Consider the following 22,732-nt stretch of genomic DNA (forward strand, 5'->3'; position numbering starts at 1 on the left):
CATCACCACTACCACCACCACTACCACCACCATTACCATCACCATCACCACCACCACAACCACCACCATCACCACCATCACCATCACCACCACCACCACCATCACCATCACCATCACCACCACCACCACCATCACCATCACCATCACCACCATCACCACCATCACCACCACTAACGCTGTCCTCCCCAACAGGCGCTGTGCAAGATCGCCGCGAACTACCAGAACCGGAAGATTGCGTGTGTCCCCGACATCCGGCTGGAGGACGGCTCGGAGGCATGGTGAGTCGTGAGTCAGGCCCCTGGTGAGTCAGGCCCCTGGTGAATCAGGCCCCTGATGAGTCAGGGACCTGGTGAGTTACTGTATTGATTTAGGACACACGGGCGCTGTGAGTCCATGATCAAAGTGGGTTATGAGTAAGGTGAATTAGGACTCAGGCCGAGGTGAGCTGTGTGCTGAGTCAGGGATGTTATAAACAAGGGGGAGTGGTGAATCAGGGGGTAGTGGGTAAAGGAGAACTGGTGAGAAAGCGGGAAACTGAGCATGGATGACCAGACCCACGTTTTCTTGAGTGTATCAAGTGATCATTCTCTTCTACCCACACATCCTGCTCATATAACCGTCCACACACACTCTGGCCACGCACCTCCGCTCACGCACTCTGGCCACACACTCTGGCCACGCATCTGAGCCAAACACACTCAACCATCCACAGAAATCCTTCAATTTTTAATCTGCTTTTCCCTCCCTTCATTTTCTATCTGTCTCTGAGCCAATGATTGCATCTATTTACTTTTTACTTTCTGGTCTGGCCAGTAGGGGTGACGAACGGGGACACGTTGTCTGCCTTTGTTTACCTGGCTGTTGTGTGTCGAGCCGTATATCTAAACACATGAGAGTTTGTGTTGGTTTCCTGGACTGAAAATGTTTGTGACGTATTCGTGACGGCGATGATGATAATGTATAGTGGCAATGTTCACTGTAGGTCAGAGGATTTCTTTTTCAGATGGATTTGTGTGCTGGTTTATGTATAGATTTCAAAATACAAGTACACGCCCACTTGTTCACAGGTATACATAACAGACACATGTAAAGAAGAAATGTATTAATTCAAACTCGCTGTTTTCTTCTTTTTTTGGCTCTATAGAAATTTAGAATATGTAAAAATTGGCGCCATAGAAAGAAAATGAGAACAAGTGAGTTATGAAAGTAACAATTAATTAGTTAGATGAAAATCCTGAACAATATCATAAATCTGGAAGTGATTAATTAACCAAAACTTTAAATCCTGGAGTTGAAGAATGTTATTGACACATCCTGGGACGATTGCAGAGAACTGGATGTGAAGTTTCAAAGTATGTTTACTATGGGAGACTTGATGGTTCTAGTGCTAACGGCCGGGGAAGGGAAGCTAACTGAGAAAGGATTTAGATAAATCCAGTGGAAGTGAGTGGACTGCGGAAGGAGGTGGATCCACACAGAGCTCTTGATCCAAATGGCATCTTGTCATTTGTACCCAGAGAATAGCTGGAAGACTCCTGTCAAACAATTGTTTCCGTTGTTTAAGATTATCTCAGGATGAAGACAGTGTCACATCTGACTGGAAGGCAGCCCCACTAGTATTACTCAAACAAATATGACATGGAAGCAACGCTGAGACACTGACTGGTATCACAAACGTGCAAGACTTGTTATATATTCGAGCAACTAATGAGGAAGTAAATAAAGAAATACTTGACTGCCACAAGCAGCTTGAGTGGACGACAACATGGATCCATAACGAAACAAATGTTGCATGACGAGTCTGCTGGATTTCTTTGAGAGAGTAAGTAACATTTCATGAAAAGAAAAATGTAAAGTTGGATTGTAAATTGTTGTAAAGCCTTTGATACTGTCCTTCACCGAGGTCTGATGATGAAGCTGGAAGTCCAAGCTGGAGACAGAGGATGGCTAATCAGGTGGACTGACAGTTGCTTAATTAAGAAGGAACAGAGGACATACGACAGGGAAGTCTTCCCAGGGTGAGGAAGGACGATGAGTGAGGTCCTTCAGGGGTCAGTGCTGGGGCCATTGTTATCTCTGATCTACGTAGACGATTTGCTAAAGCCATGAAAGAAGTACGAAGCAACAGCAGACTGCGACGTTTTCCAGAGACCTACACAAGATACAGCAGACTGCGGCAAAATGCCTGATGAAACTTTACCTTGGACAACGCACTAAGTACCAAATCGAACCAAAACAAATGAACAAGACTCGTAATGTGAAAGGGACTTAAGATTTAACATAACACTGAACTTAGCACCTGACCTTCATGTCTGAAGGATCGTAAAGTAGGTAAGATAAATTCTGGTTGGCGTCAGTTCAACTCTCGAGTATATGGAGGGTGAGATGTTTATAGGGAAGATATACATGACTCTCTTCTGACGTAAACTGGAATGTGCCGCATCAGTCTGGTCTCCTTACTTTAGGAGGGACATACGGTTGCTGGAAAGAGTCCAGGAGAATGCAGCAAGAATGGTGCCAGAGCTGAGTGTGGCGAGGTACGAGGAGAGGAGGGAAGTCCTCCGTCTGCCCACATGAGGAGGAAAAGATGACATGGAGACATGATAACTACAGACAGGCATCCTAGGCCATGACGGGGTTAGCACACTGCAGAACACTTCGTGGAAGAGACTTCAGGATGAGAAGGAAGAACTAGGAAGGAGAGGTGCACGGAGTGACGTGGGGAAATGTACAGAGGGACGTGGGGAATGAACGGAGGAACGTGAGGACGTGATCAAACGGACGTGAGGAAGTATTCCTTCAGCAAGCGAGTTATGAACTCGTGAAAGAAGCTAAGCCGAGAGCAGGTAAATGTGAGTACCACGAGAAGTTAAGATACTGTGTGATGAAAATACGAGGATAAAAGACCTGGTTTCAAGAGTGTGAGGGTCCTTCACCATATGTACGAGTAATACACATCCTCACTAGCAAACACACACACACACACACACACACACACACACACACACACACACATACACACACACACACACCTGTGTTTACCAGGTAAGAGAGCAATTACGGAGCACAAAGGTCCTATTTCTCTGTCTTGATGGAACACTTGAGAGAGGATTGGACCCCTCGCGACCAGTGAGGTGTTTTGTGTTTACATGGTCCTAGATGTGTCCCACACGATTCCGGATGTATCCATGTGGCCTGAGATGTGTCCAAGTGGCCCAGGAGGTGTCTTCATAGCCCTAGATGTGTCCATGTGGCTCGGGATGTGTTCACGTAATCTGAGATGTGTACAAGCAAAAACCATCTTACCACAAACAAACCATCTAACCACAAACAAACCATCAAACCATGACAGCAGTAGGTAGCCCGCTATGCCTAGATCTTAATGCTAGTTTTCGGGACTTGATTAATATAGTCTGAGTTGATCTCTTTGGTGTAATCAGAATCAACTGCGGATTAATCCACCTGACGATGCGTGATCAACTTGCCTTGAAATTTAAAGAAGACTTATAGTAAGGAGCTGAGGCCAAATTACCTTTGATGTCACTTTGAAGTCTCGAGCGTTGCTTTGAAGTCTTTGAGACGTTGCATGGAAGTCACCCTAATTAGTTTGCTTATTGCTTAGTTCCTGTTGCTTTTATCAAGTTTAATTAGCCGGATATTAGTGTTATCTTGGTGTTATCATCACCAAACACTGAATAATGATAGTTATAAATTTCAACTGTTTTTATCGACATTAAAACATCCAAGACTGTTAGCATTGACCCCCTCAACGTCTGAAGATCACGTATTAATCATCTTTTGTGAGATCACACATGAATAGCAATATCTAATGTAAGATCTTACAAGTATGACAAAAACTACTTGAAGATCACACATAAATACATGTACTTCAAGGTTACATGTAAGCGACACAACATAGTTACCCCAAGATCACAGATAAACAAAGGGAAAATATTGGATTTAAGATCACATATATGTGTTAACACTCACTCTAATAACACACATATAACATACCACCTTCCCTAAGATAACAGGTAAGTTAGAATAACACCAGCACTAAATGATCACACATCAAACTTATCTTCCTCCAACATCACACAACAGGAAGGAAAACTTGAAGCCCAAGATCACATACAACCCAGGCCAACACTTGCTTAAGATGACACACACACACACACACACACACACACACACACACACACACACACGTAAACGAGCTTTTGCCGTTTAAGGTCAAGGTCACATCCTACCCTGGGGTCGTACTGTCGTGCTCAGGGGTCGTATCGTCTTACTCAGGGGTCGTACCATGTTCAAAGGGGTCGCACCAAGTTCGTGGGTCGTGCTGTCGTACTCAAGGGTCGTACCAAGTTCGTGGGTCGTACCGTCGTACTCAAGGGTCGTACCAAGTTCGTGGGTCGTACCGTCGTACTCAAGGGTCGTACCAAGTTCGTGGGTCGTAGCGTCGTACATTAGGGTTGTTCCGTCACAAGCGGTTGTAACCAGGCAGTGGGCAGTGGGGGCGCTACCGTGGTTATGCATATGTAACTGCCGGGCAGTAGTTATATGGGGAATTGACATTCATGTGGGTGTCGTCTGTAAATGTATTGAGAGAGAGAGAGAGAGAGAGAGAGAGAGAGAGAGAGAGAGAGAGAGAGAGAGAGAGAGAGAGAGAGGCATGTTTGTCTTTATTTGTTTGTTTACTTTCCTGTTTTTTGTTTGTAGATCATCATGTCTTGTTTGTGTGTCTGTCTGTTGTATGTCTTTGTTTGTTGTCTGTGTCCTCCTGTTCGTCTGTCTGCCTGTCTGTGTTGTATGTTGTCTGTGTGTCTGCCTGGCTGTTACCGTACACACGTCCTTATCATAATACATCGGTCAGCAAGCGCGCAACATTTCAGAACAGGTTGATCATTACTGACAAGCTCATGAGATGTATACAACAGTTCGGACTGGAGTCCAGCACCCTCCTGGACGGCCGGACTGGAGTCCAGCACCCTCCTGGACGGCCGGACTGGAGTCCAGCACCCTCCTGGACGGCCGGACTGGAGTCCAGCACCCTCCTGGACGGCCGGACTGGAGTCCAGCACCCTCCTGGACGGCCGGACTGGAGTCCAGCACCCTCCTGGACGGCCGGACTAGAGTCCAGCACCCTCCTGGACGGCCGGACTGGAGTCCAGCACCCTCCTGGACGGCCGGACTGGAGTCCAGCACCCTCCTGGACGGCCGGACTGGAGTCCAGCACCCTCCTGGACGGCCGGACTGGAGTCCAGCACCCTCCTGGACGGCCGGACTGGAGTCCAGGGCTCAGTATGGCTGGTACCAGAGAGCGTCTGTTGGACGTCTCTCGCCTGACTCGTGGTGATAATTTCCTCGTGACAAATTATCTTGATAACTTGATATTCAGATTATCTTGATGATGTCTGCGGGCTGGGATTATCTTGATGATGTCTGCGGGCTGGGATTATCTTGATGATGTCTGCGGGCTGGGATTATCTTGGTAAGCTTGAGTCGTATAAAGTCTGCTTCCCACACCATCGCCACTAAACTCGCCGGCGAGGAAATAAAGCAAGAAATAATCTCGGACTTTATTTCCAATTTCCTGTTCGTAACGCTGGCAGAGATTCCTTACACGCTGCTGACGCTTGTGAGGCCCTCCAGGCTCGTGCACTCACACAACAACAACAACAACAACAACAACAACAACAACACTGAGATGTAAATCTTATTACGCAGCTTTGGAGATAACTGAACAAATGAACACCATGGATTACGTAAGGTAAAACTGAACAATGAACAGCGTGTTGTACAGCTGAACACTTTGATCAATCTGTGGTACGATGGAACACTGTATGACACTTATTTGGTACAGTTGGACGCTATAGGCGATATATGTTACAACTGAACACTGTGAACAATGAATACTGTATACTGTATACTGTGAGCAGGATATGGTATATGTGAACACTTTGAACAGTACATGGTACAATTGATTTATGTAAACACTGGTACAGTCAGACCTAATTAACAATATATGTTACAACTGAACAAGCTTTGAACAGAACAACTGTACAGTGAACAAAGTATGATGTAAATGAACACTTTCACCAGTATTTGTTACAGTTGAACACTGAACAGTCAGTGGAACAATTGAACACAGTGAACAGTATATAGTCGTAAGTTATACACTATATATAAGATGAATGTAAGACTATAAACCATATTGATAAAATATAAACAATGTGGCAGATATATATATAACTCGCTTAAATACATTTGCAGTGTATACCAGCCAATTAGGTCGGGTTATGGGCTAATTGGTGATTGGATCTTTACGGCTCTCTCCTCGTTACTCGCAACAGTTCCGTTACCACTTCTCGTTATAAAAATTCTATATAAAACCAAAATAGGTTTTGGAATCAGTATGGCCAATATAACGAGAATAACACACCATAATGGTTGTAATTTCTGGTATGATCGTTTAACCAAAGTAATTGTTATGACTAATTATAGCCGACTAGTTTGATCTAACATGGTTTGATCTATCATGGTTTGATCTATCACGGTTTGATCTATCATGGTTTGATCTATCATGGTTTGATCTATCATGGTTTGATCTATCATGGTTTGATCTATCACGGTTTGATCTATCACGGTTTGATCTATCATGGTTTGATCTATCATTGTTTGATCTATCATGGTTTGATCTAACATGGTTTGATCTATCATTGTTTGATCTATCATTGTTTGATCTATCACGGTTTGATCTATCATGGTTTGATCTATCATGGTTTGATCTATCACGGTTTGATCTATCATGGTTTGATCTAACATGGTTTGATCTATCATTGTTTGATCTATCATTGTTTGATCTATCACGGTTTGATCTATCATGGTTTGATCTATCATGGTTTGATCTATCATGGTTTGATCTATCACGGTTTGATCTATCATGGTTTGATCTATCACGGTTTGATCTATCATGGTTTGATCTATCATGGTTTGATCTATCATTGTTTGATCTATCACGGTTTGATCTATCATGGTTTGATCTATCACGGTTTGATCTATCATGGTTTGATCTATCATTGTTTGATCTATCATGGTTTGATCTATCATGGTTTGATCTATCACGGTTTGATCTATCATGGTTTGATCTATCATTGTTTGATCTATCATGGTTTGATCTATCATGGTTTGATCTATCATTGTTTGATCTATCATGGTTTGATCTATCACGGTTTGATCTATCATGGTTTGATCTATCATTGTTTGATCTATCATGGTTTGATCTATCATGGTTTGATCTATCATTGTTTGATCTATCATGGTTTGATCTATCATTGTTTGATCTATCATTGTTTGATCTATCATGGTTTGATCTATCATGGTTTGATCTATCATGGTTTGATCTATCATGGTTTGATCTATCATTGTTTGATCTATCATGGTTTGATCTATCATGGTTTGATCTATCATTGTTTGATCTATCATGGTTTGATCTATCATGGTTTGATCTATCATGGTTTGATCTATCATGGTTTGATCTATCATGGTTTGATCTATCATGGTTGATAACATAAAACTTAATTCTTTTCTCCTGAATATTTACGTAAGATCTAACGATGAATTGTAAATCAAGGAAGAATAGTAAATTACTGAGAATATATCAGGTTCTAAACTGTAAATGCAGTGAAAACTGGTAGAGTAAATGGAACGTGGTAAGATGTAAGTCTTAGAAAACGTGTTGCTGGTCCGATAACGAAGCTGTCATTATGAAAGTTAAAGATGTAAATATAATTTGTCAGTACGTCATATGAAGAGGATGAGCAGTGAGAGAGTAACTAAATGAAGGATCCAGTGTTGGAAGTGGATGTAGAAGGATGGAGAGAAGGTATCGGAGTTTGACCGGTCAGGACAGGCGTTTGTGGGATAGGATAGATTGGACCAAGGTGATGTACGGGGGTCGACGTGCTGTAACTGGACTGAAGGGATCTGGTTTTGATATATCTTACATGACAGTTAGAGAGCTGATGTGTGTAGATGAAGTCTTCATTCTTCTATTCCTGACGCTACCTCTTTAAGGCGGAAAAGCAGTTGGACATTTAAGATACATATTCTCAATTGATTACAGAAGCTAAACATGGCAAAAACGTATCGTGGATCTTTAGAGGTAAATTTTGCACTGACGATGAGCAAGTTTTAAATCAAGTACGTAAATGTTCATATCTCTACCAGTACGTTATCGCTCGTTGTTGGGGGACGACGCAGAGGACGATATTATATGAAATAAACCGACTAATTATGAAACTGTTATCAGCCGACTAATGAGATGGAAGAGTTGCCAAGACTCATTTGTAATAAGATTGGCAACTCTTGCCATCATCTTGAAAACATTATGGCTATTTTCGTCGTTGTTGTGACCCACCCACGGCCAGCATCCCACTGTCCTCTATCTTAATGTCGCCCACCAGCCCACCATCTCAACATTTACCTTTCCGATATTATCACTCGGAGAGAAATAAGTATCTGGCAACATTTGATGCGGTTGCCATGGTTACCGAGACGCTTCTGTTTCATCTCCCCCCCCAGGTGCCTCACCTGTAGAGGACAATATCAGTTTTTACCCAGGATTAAATCTCTTGTTTATCTCCTTGTGCTGTGTGGTGGTCGCGGCCAGAGAGAGAGAGAGAGAGAGAGAGAGAGAGAGAGAGAGAGAGAGAGAGAGAGAGAGAGAATGTCACTTAAAGCGAGAGTGAAGTACATCTTCGTGTATATGTTAGCATTTATATGTCACGTGTATACGTGTTGTATGCCCGTGTATATTAACGTGTATTATCGTGTATCAGTTGTTGTATTTCAATCATGTGTTTTTGGCCCGTTGTCGCTCGCCTGCTGGGGTGACTATGGTCGACCTGAGGTCAGACTGGTCGACTGTGAGGTTGACCCGCCACCAGTTGACCTGGGCGCTGCCAGACTCAGACGAACGACTGGTGACGGTGTCGGACACTTCGGGTCAAAGTCGGAAGTTTCGGAAGTGACATGACCTTCAGAATAAACGACCCTCAGATTAAGACGACCCAGACGACCTTTCAGAAAGAAGACCTCCTCAGCTGGACGACCGCTCATCCGGACGACCCCCACCCAAGATAAATGTCCTAAACCTAATTCATCTCAGAAATCTTTCCTCTTTCATCTGTTACTTACCACGGCCGACCTCAGTCTACGTCTACGGTTCCTTGACTGGAAAGAAAAGAGAGTCGCATCTCAGGTCTTTTATCTGCAGTATGAACGTTTCCAGCATCAAGGGACCCGAAGTTTCCGTGATAGGAAAAACAAACGTCTCTTCTCAGCTCTTTTATCTCCAGTATGAATGTCAGCAGCGTTTAGGGACGTGAGGTCATAACGACAGAAAAAGTAAAGGCGTTCCAACTCAGGTCTTTTATCTCCAGTTTGAATGTTTCCACCATAGGACCTGAGATTTCCATGATAGGAAAAAAGTGGGTTCCATCAATGGTCTTGCATCTCTATTATGTATGTTTCCAGCCACCAGGGACCTGGAGAACGAAAAGAAATAAATATATAAAGAACAAGAAAGGGATGAAGCGGAAGGGTAACATAAAGGGGTGAATATTTGTCAAATGATTCTTCAATATTTCATGAATATTCGGAGACTGCCTTCTGCATTCGTTGGCTCCGTCGGGGGATAAGAGAGCGAGGCGTCAGCTGCAGTGGTCGCCATAGGGACAGTCGCCACAGTATTGACTCGCTGCTTCAAGTGTTTGCTGGCAGGGAGAACGCCCGCCCAGGGATACATATTCACAGCATGGATTACGTCCATTGCATTCAAGAACGGATACAGATTTGTTGTAGCGAACGCATATGCATGTCCCTCTGCCATGTCCTGTCACACACAGACGCATGCAAACATCATGGAAGAGATAAAGGTGAAGGGTGACCACACTGCAACCTTTAAGATTTTAAACGAGACTCATTGTAGGGACAGTAAACAATTCCTCGAGAGATACACCAGCCTTAAGACATAACGTGAAACTCTTTAGAGAGGAAATAAAGTACTTGTTAATGTATGAGAATGGTGGAAGAATGGAATGAATATAGTTACGAGAATGTAAATGTGGACAGTCGACAGAAGTTTCAAAAGTTGTGTGACAATAGAGAAGGTTAAAGAGATAGGACCCCACGAGTGTAGAACTCCCTCCCCTTACAGTACAAGAGATGGGACCCCACGAGAGTACAACACCCTCCCCGTACAGTATAACTAGGTAACTACACAGAAGAGAAAGGCAGTCTGCAGGTCTGTTGTGCCTGGTCGGTGCAGCTTACAGAGGTTGTGTTGTGGTTACTTACTGTATTAGATCTCCACCATTTGTTGGGTGGGAAGGTCGTGCTGACCTGGACGGGATTTGGAGGAGAGAGAAGAGTGCTAGAATGAGGGAGAGACTTGGGGAGAGTAAGAGGGAGGAAGAGATGGCGTTAAGATGAAGGAGAAAAAGGAGTCGTCCTCAAGCGCCAGTCACCCCAGAGAGGAGGGAAGTAACTGACTTCACAGTTGATGGAGGTTGGCCTCCAAATTTGCAGTGGACACCCCCCTCCCCCCTCTCTTCTCTCTGTGTGTTGCATCCTTGGAGGAGGAGGGGGAGGAGCAGGTCTCCTGGGAGAGTCCTCAGGCCTGTGGGAGAGGAGGCAGAGAGAGAAAGTGGGGAGAGTCCCTAGGGTTGGGAGAGCAGAAGGTCGGGAGAGGAGGGAGAGTGTGTGTGTGTGTGTGTGTGTGTGTGTGTGTGTGTGTGTGTGTGTAGAGTAGGTGAGAGTGATAAGGACCCTTGAGAGTTTATAAGTGAGAGTGGTAGTGAGAGAGGGTTGTGAGGAGGCAGGAAGAGATGAGGGATTCATGAGGGCCGGGGAGGAACATTTATGAGCTGTAAGAAGAGGTCAGATGTTAGAAGTTATGAGGGGTCGGAGGTTAGACATTCATAAGCAGAATTATATGAGTCAAGAGGCATCAGGGGTTAGAAACTCATGTGTCTAGACTAGAAATATATGAGTAGAATTATATGAGTCGTGAGGTGTCAGAGAATACAAGTTTATGAGCTAGGAGGTCAGAGATTAGATTTTTATGAACTATGATGAGCCAAAAATTGAAATCAAAAGTGTGTAAGCTATGAGGGTTGGAGAATTGAAGTTTATGAGTTATGAGGGATGAAAGAAAAGATTATGAATTATGAGGCCAGAGCTTAGTAATTGTAGAACTATGAGGGTCAGAGATTAGAAAGTTGTGAGTTATGAGGGTCAGACATTTGAAGTTCTTGAGTTGTAAGGGGTGGTGGGGGGTCAGAGGTTACGATACATATGCTGGGTCATGAGATACTTTATGAGGGGTCGTAAAAGACACGTTATGAGGGTCAAATTAGGAGAGTTGTAATGGTGAGAGAGGAAGAAAGCTCATGAAGTCACGAGGAAGATAGGTTTATGAGACTATGAGTGAAGAAAAATTTACGAGTCAGAAGGAGGGGAAGGTCATCAGGATAAGAAATGAGTCGAAGAGAATCAGAAGGAAGACAGAATTACCAGTGTCTGTGTAGAAGCCAACCACTCGAGGATGGACCGTATTAACGTCTCTCTCTTCCCTGGAACAGATAAGCTTTGGAATCCTCTCTCCTCTTTCGCACATCTTTCCTGTACCTTCCCACCTTCAAGACTCAGGTCAGCCTGGATAGATTTCTACTTTCTTCCTGTCCAATTTTTTCCTCCCTCTCGGGAGGGCCTCGATCACGGCACGTTCTTGCTCGCGCCATATATCGGTCACGTTGTCGATGTAAAAAAGATGATAGACACATGAGGGTCAGAGGAGAGAAATATACGAGGTAAAAGTGAGGAAACATTTTATGAGAACTGTGATAAAGAGTGAGGGATGGAAAGGAGAGAGAGAGAGAGAGAGAGAGAGAGAGAGAGAGAGAGAGAGAGAGAGAGAGAGAGAGAGAGAGAGTCATGAGGAGCAGATGGAGAGAAATCTGAGTCACAAGTTGGAGAGACGAAAGGGAAGTTGCGGGACGTGGAAGGGAGGCGTGAGGTGGTCTCTCCTTAAATTAAAGAGTTGTGAACATGGAGGAATGTGCATGAGGAAGACAGGATTGTGCAGCAGGATAGAATGAGGAAATTTATGGGTGATGAGGAAAAACGAGGCTTCTGAGGCAAGGGTGTTGTCGTGTTTTAAGATTTTGGTGAACAGATGGAAGAATAAGAGTTAAGTTGCATCAAGAAGTTGGTTCAATGAGTTCCTGAGAGTCTGCTTAGATCAAGAGTTTGGTTGGCTCGAGAACTTTAGATGGAAGAGGTGATGAGGGTTTGGTTGGAACAGGAGTTTAGATGGAAGAGGTGATGAGGGTTTGCTTGGAACAGGAGTTTGAATGGAATAGGTAGAGGGAGTTGGGTTGGACCAAGAAGTTCAGGCTGAAGGGGTGTTAAGAGCTTTGGTTGGGTCGAAAAGTTTAAATGGAAGAGACGGTGAGAGTTTGGTTGGATCAAGAAGTCTTGAGTGGAAGAGACGTTAGGAGTCCGACTGGATCAAAAAGTTTAATGGATGTAATAGGGTAAGTTTGTCAAGGTCATGAACTTTACAAGAGAGATGACGAAGATTTCATGAAAGTCGCGAGAATTTAAAGTAACAAAGAAGATCACAGGGACGAGTCGAGACCATGAACTAAGACGAGTCGAGGCCATAAAGACTGGAACGACAAGCACTGTACTGCTTGTACAGTTAAAGATAAACAAACCAGAAGCCTCGTGGTGCTTGTAGTCTCCCTGTCGCGAGGAATGGGAGAAAATAAGTAACTTTTCCGGAAGGGAAGTCAACCGTTCAGTCCAGGAAATCCAGGTGAAGGCTCGGTGCAACTGGCTTAATAATTCAGGCGGGTGTCTGCCTCTCATCACAGTGGGCCTGGCACAAACACAAGAGAATACCTCGCCTCTCTTCCTGCAAGACTGGGATTTATGGAAGAATCTCTCTTGCCCACTCAGAGGCAATGGAGATTGCTAAAGTTAATTTGGTTTATATCCAGCGTTGCTGTATACTGGAATAAAGGCGCTTTGTAAAGTTGCAGTCATCTCTTTGTATTGCTGTAGTATAGTGGCTGTTGTAACTGCGGTATTTGATGGGATATGCCCTTCCAGGCACCAGCTCGGCATACCGGAACCATTCCAGATACTATTTTACCATACTGCAAAAGTTCCAGGCACCAGACAATCATACCGAAGCTTTTCCAGGCCCAGACAACTTTACTGGAATTGTTCCAGCCACCAAACAGTCATACTGAAACTGTCCAAGCACCAGTCAGTCATACTGCAAGTGTTCCAGGCACCAGACAACCATACTGGAGGAACATCAAACTGCACCAGAATCGTTTCAGACACCAGGCGGTCATCCTGGAATCGTCCCAGGCACCAGACAGGCATACCAGAACCTTTCAAGCGTAAAAACCGTTCCAAGTACCAGACAACCATACTAGAACCATTTTAGGCACCAGACAACCATATTGGAACTAGTCCAGGCATCAGACTGTACTACAGCCGTTCCAGGGGTCAGGTAATCACACTATAACCTTCCCAGACACCAGACAACTGTGTTGGAACCGCTCCAGGCACCAGAAAGTCATCCTGGAACAGTTCCAGGCACCAGAAAGTCATACTGGAACAGTTCCAGGCACCAGAAAGTCATACTGGAACAGCTCCAGGCACCAGAAAGTCATCCTGGAACAGTTCCAGGCACCAGAAAGTCATACTGGAACAGTTCCAGGCACCAGAAAGTCATACTGGAACAGTTCCAGGCACCAGAAAGTCATACTGGAACAGTTCCAGGCACCAGAAAGTCATCCTGGAACCGCTCCAGGCACCAGAAAGTCATCCTGGAACAGCTCCAGGCACCAGAAAGTCATCCTGGAACAGTTCCAGGCACCAGAAAGTCATCCTGGAACAGTTCCAGGCACCAGAAAGTCATCCTGGAACAGTTCCAGGCACCAGAAAGTCATCCTGGAACCGCTCCAGGCACCAGAAAGTCATCCTGGAACCGCTCCAGGCACCAGAAAGTCATCCTGGAACAGTTCCAGGTACCAGAAAGTCATACTGGAACCGTTCCAGGCATCAGGCCACAATACTGGAGTTGTTATGGAGTCCACACAGCTGAGAATCTCGTGTCAGCTGTATCCGTTCCCGTCAGCCAAGGAAATATGATGGCCTGGTACGGGTCCTCTGGCCGGAGATTTAAGACCAGAGTTTCACTGGTAAACGGATCATATATATATATATATATATATATATATATATATATATATATATATATATATATATATTGATTTACGTCCATGTGTTCACCATAGTGTTTATGTGTTTTTGTATGTATTGCTGAACATTTATTTCTTTTTGTGGTTTTATGTTTGTTAATGTTATTCACACATCATTGTATTGATGAGTGTTTATATGTATATGGCTCCTCATGTGATGAACTAGATTTTGGAAGCATTTTGAAGAATTGGTTTTTATCTTTGTATCTAAATTCAAAAAGTTCTGATGAGCAAGAAGAGGAATTTACATAGTAATGAGTTGGTTATTATCTGATCTTGTTCTGTTCTGTATACGTTGATTTTATCCCTTTGGTACGATGGCTTTAACCTTCGCTACGGTAGGTACTTGCCAGAGTTCGAGTCCCTGATAGAAAGGCGCGCGCGCGCGCGTGTGTGTGTGTGTGTGTGTGTGTGTGTGTGTGTGTGTGTGTGTGTGTGGTTAAGAGTTATGTTAACTCTTCGTCTAGATATGTATGGACGAGGCTGAAGTAATAACAGGGTAGTTGTTATATTCGAAGGCCTCTCTCTCTCTCTCTCTCTCTCTCTCTCTCTCTCTCTCTCTCTCTCTCTCTCTCTCTCTCTCTCTCTCTCTCTCTCTCTCTCTCTCAGAGACGCGTCAAGAAAGGACAGTCAGCAGGCGCTCGTCGTCATCAGCACAACACAAAACAAATGTCAGTTTCTGGAACACTGGAACGCTTGAATTGTGTTGCCGGAACATTAACATTTTTCACGTGTGTTTCGGGAGTTGTAAAGAGTTTAATGTGTTCGCAACTTCAGAGAAACACTACAGGAGTGTCCTTGAAATATAGATTTTTGAACATACTTAATTTGTTACTATAATGGGAGGAGATTTTAGCCGCTGAAAGTTGCATGTGTAAACAGAAATCATGGTAGTTCTGTTTTGCGCCAAAAAGGATTGAAAATTTCGAGTTACAGAATCAATGATTCAAGAAGTGTTTCAGGAGCATCTGTATGATTTGACATGTGTTACTTGTACAACAGACTTTCACCTGTGTTGCGGGAACAGTATATGATTCCACGTGTATGATACATGTCGTACGGTGCAGTAAGGTGACTAGTGTTGGACCTGAGAACGATTAATCTCAAGCTGCTTGTTGCAAGAGCTGCATAAACAATTTCACGGGTGTTGCAGGAACCGGCGATAATTCATCACGTGTTGCAGGAACACCGTTGATAATTTGACGTGCGTTGCAGGAACGTGTACAGCGTGTGGCGCACGGTGCTGGACGAGACGGAGAAGCTGGGTAAGGCGAGGCTGGCCGCTGTCGAGGTCTTCCAGCAGAACATATCGGAGGACGCCAAGCAGACCAGGCAGAACAAGATACACCTGGGCAAGAAGGTGAGTACGGTGGGTCTGGTGAGTACAGGTGGGTCTGGTGAGTACGATAGGTCTTGTAGAGCAGGTAGGTGAGTAAGAGGCTTTCGCTGAGTAATCCCAGAGAGTAATCCTTCTTGATGTTTTTTTCATTGGCGGAAATTGTTCTTAGAGGAAACACATGTTAATCCCCAGTAATCCCAGAGAAATCTCTTTCAACGATTTTGTCCCTGGCAGGTTCGGTTCCAAGTGGCAACAAAAGTTAAATCCCCGGTAATCCCAGAGAACTCCCTCATAATGGCATAGTATATCGTAATCGCCAGAAATCCAAGAGAAGTTCCTTAAAAGCCCTAACACACGTTAATCCTCATTATCACTGGCGAGACATCTTAATCCCTAGTAATCCCGAAGAAATCCCACGTAATGGCAGAACACATGATAATCCCAGTAATCCCTGAGGAATCCCTCATAATGGCAGAACACATGATAATCCTTGATAATCCCTGAGATGTCTCTCATAATGGCACAACACATGGTAATCCCCAGTAATCTCTGATAAATCCCTCATAATGGTTTTCCCTGGATGGTTGGAACTCACTTCCAGATGAGGACCAGGTGTACTAGTTAGCCGGAGTCGTCCTCTCATAACTTTGAGACACTTGCCTCACACAAACTTTACCATGACTCACACATTGTGAATCCAGTGGTTGAGCACTACCCTTCCCGTGAACAGTGTGTGTAGTGGGCTACCGCGGGCCATGTTCTACGGTAACGGTCGTAAATTATCCTCTATCAATCCCCAGTCATTTTAAGATGGCAATAATCGTCAGATGTTTGGACGATCACAATGAATGGACTAAATTGGTCTGAAGAATATTGCAAATTATATAAAGATTGAGAATATTCGTGATTATATAAAGATTGAGAATATTCGTGATTACCCAGAATGCTTACAATCTACGGCACCTGATGTCGCCAGCAGTCGATATCTTGATCAAGATAACGTAGTATCTTGAGCCGTGTGAACCCCTAGGGCAGCCAGAGACAAGCTGGGGGGGAAGGAAGACTTGCTGGAAGATGGCGTCGCTCGCTGGTGGAGAACTAATCATTTTCTGTGAATTATGAACTGTGGGAACCGCTTTTTCAAAAGTTGTCTGAGTTGTGAGAGTACTATGAGACGTGTGACACACTACCTGCGTCTCAGGGAAGGTTTGCTTGGCCGGCCTTGGAGTTCCCTGCGAATAGCATAGTTTGTGTCGCCAGAGAATTGGTCGAAGTAATTATACTTTCAATCTGGTCATATGGGTGGAAATATTAAGCATGTTAGTCACTCTATATATTCCTATAACCGTATAGTTGTAATCAAGTGAGTTTGCAAACATAGCTCAGACGATCTCCAAGCAAATACGTCCGTCTATCGCAAGAATTCTAGAAACTTTGATGTGTGTTGTAGGAGCTGCAGCTGATTTGACATGTGTTTTAGGAACTATAGTCAATTTGACGTGTGTTGTAGGAACTATAGTCAATTTGACATGTGTTTTAGGAACTATAGTCAATTTGACGTGTGTTGTAGGAACTATAGACAATTTGACGTGTGTTGTAGGAACTATAGTCAATTTGACGTGTGTTGTAGGAACTGTAGGTAAATCGTGTGGCGCTGACTGTGTTCAGTGACGACTATATTTCCCATGCCGGACTCTGGTCACTTGGGATCCTTGCCAGGCCAGACACCTGGGCCAAGGCTCGGGCAGCTTTAGGGCGACGCTGCCACAGGACGATAAACTTTCCTTCTGGGAACAGGAATAATTTTGGAAGTCCCAGTGAGTCGTGCGACAGATGGTAGATAACTTGCCCAGACTCTCTTGACCAGGACGGTACGACCTTCGAGCACAGTGGCACGACCCTTGGGCATAATGGTCTGGCCTTTGACGTGATCTTTAATGGTCAGGTCAAAGGCCACACGGTCATAATCAAGGAGTGTATCGTCGTGCTAAGGGTCATACCTATACATCTACAGTGATGTATGAGACCTGCGTATGATGGGACGCATCTATCCACTGGTCAGCCTACGGGACACAGAAACTTATCCGGAACAAATGTTGGAAGTACAGTGACCCACCACGACGCCTAACATCGGGTATCGAACGTTGGTCTCTAATTCAGAGGCGGAGCTTCGCTCCCCGTGCGCTAGTATGGTAGAGTACCACTGGTATGTGGTACGTAAATACCAACTTTTCAGAGGATAGTCAGGTACACTGGCGAGTTATGGGTGAAATGTTGGGCTTCTTTACACCTGCCATTCTCGCCCCTGCACCACTTACACCCATCTGCCCACCCTACTAGTGGGTCATCTCTCCCCCACTGTGGGTGCTGAGAAGAGGGATTGGGGCGGAGTCCTGTTGGGCCATTGCCAAATAGGACCAGTGTTTCCAAGACATACCATTAACCCCATTCGTCTCCTTAATTAACAAGTGATAGCGTAACGCAAGCGATTCTTCAGACCACATCCTGAGGTACGCTACCCACCGACGAAATTATTATTTGATTTCCTGAAGTCATAACACTTCGATGCTTGCTGTACCAGACAGTCTTGTAACAATGGCTACAGAATCACCCTTGACATTAAACAAACTGATACGAAAACATCTTCGAAGTTTGGGTGGTTTTATGAGAGTGTGAGCTGAGCCAGACGATGCGAACCAAGTGCGATCGTCAGTTTTTGATCCAGGTTGCTGCACCAGTCTGTCAGAGAAGACAGTCTGTCCCCGGCGGGAGCGGTGCAGTTACATCTGTCTGTTGTGTAGACGATTTGGACGGTACCAGACCATGACCTCTCTGAGACCAGGTCATCCCATTGTTACCCAAGTAGTTCCTCAACTTCAGGGAGCCTTACAAGCTTCATCTAACCTATACTGAGCTCCTCTGCTCTCCCTTAACCTACACTTACCTCCCTAGCCTCCCCTTTCCTACCTTTGGCCCACACCACTGCAGGAGGTAGGTGCCTGCTGGGGAGGCAGATAGTGGTAAACAACGGTTATCTTCACTTCTTTTATCGTGCGTCATTGTCAAAATGCACCGGTGTGATGTTAGGATTACAGTGTATTCGCCTCAGTGGTCCTAACCAACCCTCCGCATATTACAGTGATAAACTCTACCCGCACCACACGACCTGACCAGTCTTCAAACATGAAATCTTGGCCTGAGTGGTCAGGTTTCTCACTGACCTCGTTCGTGTGTCAGTACCATCTCTACATGACACCAGGTGACCACAAAGGGTCCCAGCTGTTGCTTCCAATCACACATGACCTCGTTTCCCCTCCGGAATGGGAGGTCATGAAGGTTGCACAAGAGGTCAGTGTTTTACGTGAGGTCCGTGAGGGCATGATGCTGTGTCATGCTGTGGGACTCTTTGACCTTTGATTATAGATTCTGAGAGTTTTTCTGTGGTTCTTCATTCATCCGTTATCTCAGTCTCAGGTTTGTTGTGATGTCTCTGTCTGTCTGTCTGTCTCTCTGACTGTCTCAGTCTGCTACAAGACCACCTGCACACAGTAGGGGTAGATATAGCCCACACAACAGCCTCTCCCAAGTTCGCGTGATAATGTTACTAGTGTCATTGACCAGGGAACAACACACAGAGGCCAGGATAATTTGGTTTTCCTGTAATGGCGTTTCTAAGGCGATACACTGGGTCTATTGCAGTTTCCTCTGGTGTTCTGATTGCTTCGTTCACCTCTTCACTACTTCTATTTGTCTCTCAACTACTTTTATCTTCTGTCATCAGGAGGAGTTTAAAACAGAGACTAGTGGGCCCATCAAATTTTTTTTTGAAATTTGTATTATCGATTTCAGTAACTTTTCGCATTTGTGACTAACCTGGGGGAGGGGGGATAGCATTATCTCGCAGCCATTACCCTTAACTTAATATGGGCGAATTTCTAGATGTGTTACCGGGGGTTTCAAACAATCCTGGTAATTACTAACAGTTTGAGCCTAAGAGTAATTACCCAAATACTTCGTTTTCTCCATTAAGTATTTTATCGTTGATTAACATTTTCCACACTCGATTTTTCACGCAAATTTTCCATTCGACTGAGTTCATAAATCCGAAATCTTGTGTTGATCCCTTGAGTACGGCGTTACGACCCTTAAGTACAGCGTTACGACCCTTGAGTACAGCGGTACGAACCTTGAGTACGGCGTTACGACCCTTGATTATGGCTATACTCCCTTGAGTACGGCGGTGCGAACCTTGAGTACGGCGGTGCGAACCTGAGTACGGCGGTACGGACCTTGAGTACGTCGGTGCGAAGCTTGAGTACGGCGGTGCGAACCTTGAGTACGGCGGTGCGAACCTGAGTACGGCGGTAGGGACCTTGAGTACGTCGGTGTGAAGCTTGAGCACAGTGGTACGAACCTTGAGTATAGCGATACGGCCCTTCAGTACGGTGGTATGGCAATTCGGCATGATTTTACGACTCGAGCACGACGATACGACCCCCATGTTTGAAACAGTGATTTTTGACCTGACCCTTAAACATAGGGTCACTTCGAAGGCAGGCAGTCATACCCAAGATTCGAGCCAGGATTCACAAAGGGCTAGATATGATAAGCATGATAATGAAATGGGTCATATAATTCCTTAAGTAGCTATACGATTATCCTGGTTCATGTAATGGACATAGTTTGCTCTAGTCACCATTAAAAACTGGAGGTAGTGTTAAAGCTCCCCCCCCCCCCCCACTCCACACTCTTTGTTAGTATGTATTTCTTCTTTACATATTCCTCATAGTGGCTGGTTAGGGAAGACATTTGAAAGTAATTTTGTTAATAGCAATGTTCTTCATCTTACAGAAAAATTTAAAAGGGCTTTGTATGATCAGATGACAAACGTAACAGTGTGTTCACTTAACATGATTTGGGTGAGATTTCCAAGTTTGATTTTGATGTTTTACCATGAATGTTGGTTGTAATGATGGTAAGAACGCTTGTAAACCACTAGAACATTTACATTAAATAAATGATTGAAAAAGATTGAAAATGGAAAACTTTTGTTTATTACATAACTAGAGAATGGTTGTGGTGTATTTTCATTAAACTGTCTAATGTGCCAATCTAACAATATGTACAAGATCGGGGAACATTTGAATTGAATGAGTAAAAAAAAAAAAAAAGGATGTTTACGCCATCTATTGAGCAATTGCAAAATTATTCTTTTAGATAAGGAAATACTTGTATATGATATTTGTTTTTTCTTATCTTTTCCATCACGGTTGTAGAAGGAATACAGGCTTTGTGATGTGATTCATTGTATAATAACTGGATTTTTTTTTTATCTTGATATACTAGACTATATTATAGAAGTAGAGCTAAATATATATTTCATGTTTACTGGATATCACATTTTACCTCTTAGTATTCAAAGCCAAATCGAATATCAAATAAAATATATTCTTTACATGAGAAACTCCTTTGGGGAACTTATGAAAATTATTGATTTACAACTTCCTTTTCCTTTTATCACCTCAGGAGTAAGGAAGAAGTGATATTCATTTATAACTGCTGAATTATATCTCATAGTTAGTGGATTGAACGAATAGAAATGTTTAAGGGAGTAAGCGCACCTCGTCATGCTAAGAGATGCAGACAATATTTAACAAAACATGAATATTTTACTTAAAGATTGATAGCGAGAAGTAAGTATATGCGTTTATGTGCGCCTAATATTTAGGGAATCATTAAACGCGTTCTCACGAATAAAACATGAATATGGAAATGAGGTAATGAATTTGATTAGGATGAAGTTCATCACTTACTATACTACTGACTGACCTGGGCCAGCTATGGAACCTCGAACAAACCCACCCCACTATTCCAGTAATGGCACAATAAAACAACCATCTTACTCAAAGAATAATAATGAATTAGTTACAATCACACGAAAACAAAATAAAATCTTGCATTCTATGAAATATTTAGACAGCAGGCTGCATACTACAACACTACATCAAGAACCATATTACTCACATATAGTGGAGCATCTGCACAGCCTTGGAATGATCTTCAACATCGAGTTCAAATTTTTCAGATGGTGGTTATAACTTGACGTTGACGGCCTCAATGACCCAGGTAATCGACATTCCTTAAGCCTAAATAACGAACAGATCTGGAAGCACTACAGACTCTCCTACTGCACTGAACATTATCAAGCAATAGCTTAATGCCATGCGTACCACTGATGTTAGTTTACCCCCTCTGTAAGGTTATGATTTTCAACTACAGGATACACTCAGAAGATATCACCTTCTCTTTCCTATAGGGGATACATGGGGAGCAGAATTACCGTGAGTGTGTTTTTGCCTTTTCCATGATGCACTGACGTGAGATAAACCAACTATTGTGAAACGAAAACCTGCAATGATTCATTCTCGCTCTTAACAGATGAGATCCAGATGTAAATAAACAGATGACATATAATTAAAACTAGAGTTATCTATTGATCAGATTTCCTACTAGATCACCATAGGAGGTTCCAGTTAGTAATGATTACTTTAGTATGAGACTTGCTTATTCTTAGTATAGTGTTTATGTTGGATTGATGGTGGTTGGTATGTTCACACGATTCATGACCTCTAGTACACGAGTATCGCTAGCGGGATTGGAAGGCATACGTGTTTAGTGATTGTAATAGGAATTTGACTTCATATTAGCTAATTTTTGTGGCTATGAAAAGTAAGAATTGAGTCAAAAACTAAGTAGACCGTGAGGTGTTTGGGTTGCCTCCTAGACAGTGGGTGAACCTCTGGTATTTCATGTTAATAATCATTATCATAATCTCCATGTGAGGGAAGAAAGGGTACAATTAAAAGAAACTTTTGGGGTACTAATTACTGCAACGGTTATGATACATATTTTTTTTTTCAAATATGTATATAACTAACCTCAAGGAGTCAAGAGCGAGGTTCTGAGATACAGGGTAAGTGTGGGATTAAATGTATAAAAACTTGGACTAACCTAAAGCAATGTTATGTGACAGAAATAAGGCTGA

At 43.6% G+C, this 22,732-nt stretch overlaps 1 protein-coding gene across 1 annotated transcript in view; it reads left to right on the forward strand.

Moving 5' to 3' along the window:
• Positions 1-22,732, forward strand: part of nwk (nervous wreck) — a 272,814-nt gene that overhangs the window by 80,651 nt on the left and 169,431 nt on the right. Inside the window, exons 4-5 of the mRNA XM_071687955.1 lie at positions 193-278; positions 15,564-15,708. Coding sequence (XP_071544056.1) covers positions 193-278; positions 15,564-15,708 — 231 coding nt within the window. The remainder of the gene's footprint in view (positions 1-192; positions 279-15,563; positions 15,709-22,732) is intronic.

The sequence above is a fragment of the Panulirus ornatus genome, chromosome 44 (assembly GCF_036320965.1).
Source record: "Panulirus ornatus isolate Po-2019 chromosome 44, ASM3632096v1, whole genome shotgun sequence".
Lineage (NCBI taxonomy): Eukaryota > Metazoa > Arthropoda > Malacostraca > Decapoda > Palinuridae > Panulirus > Panulirus ornatus.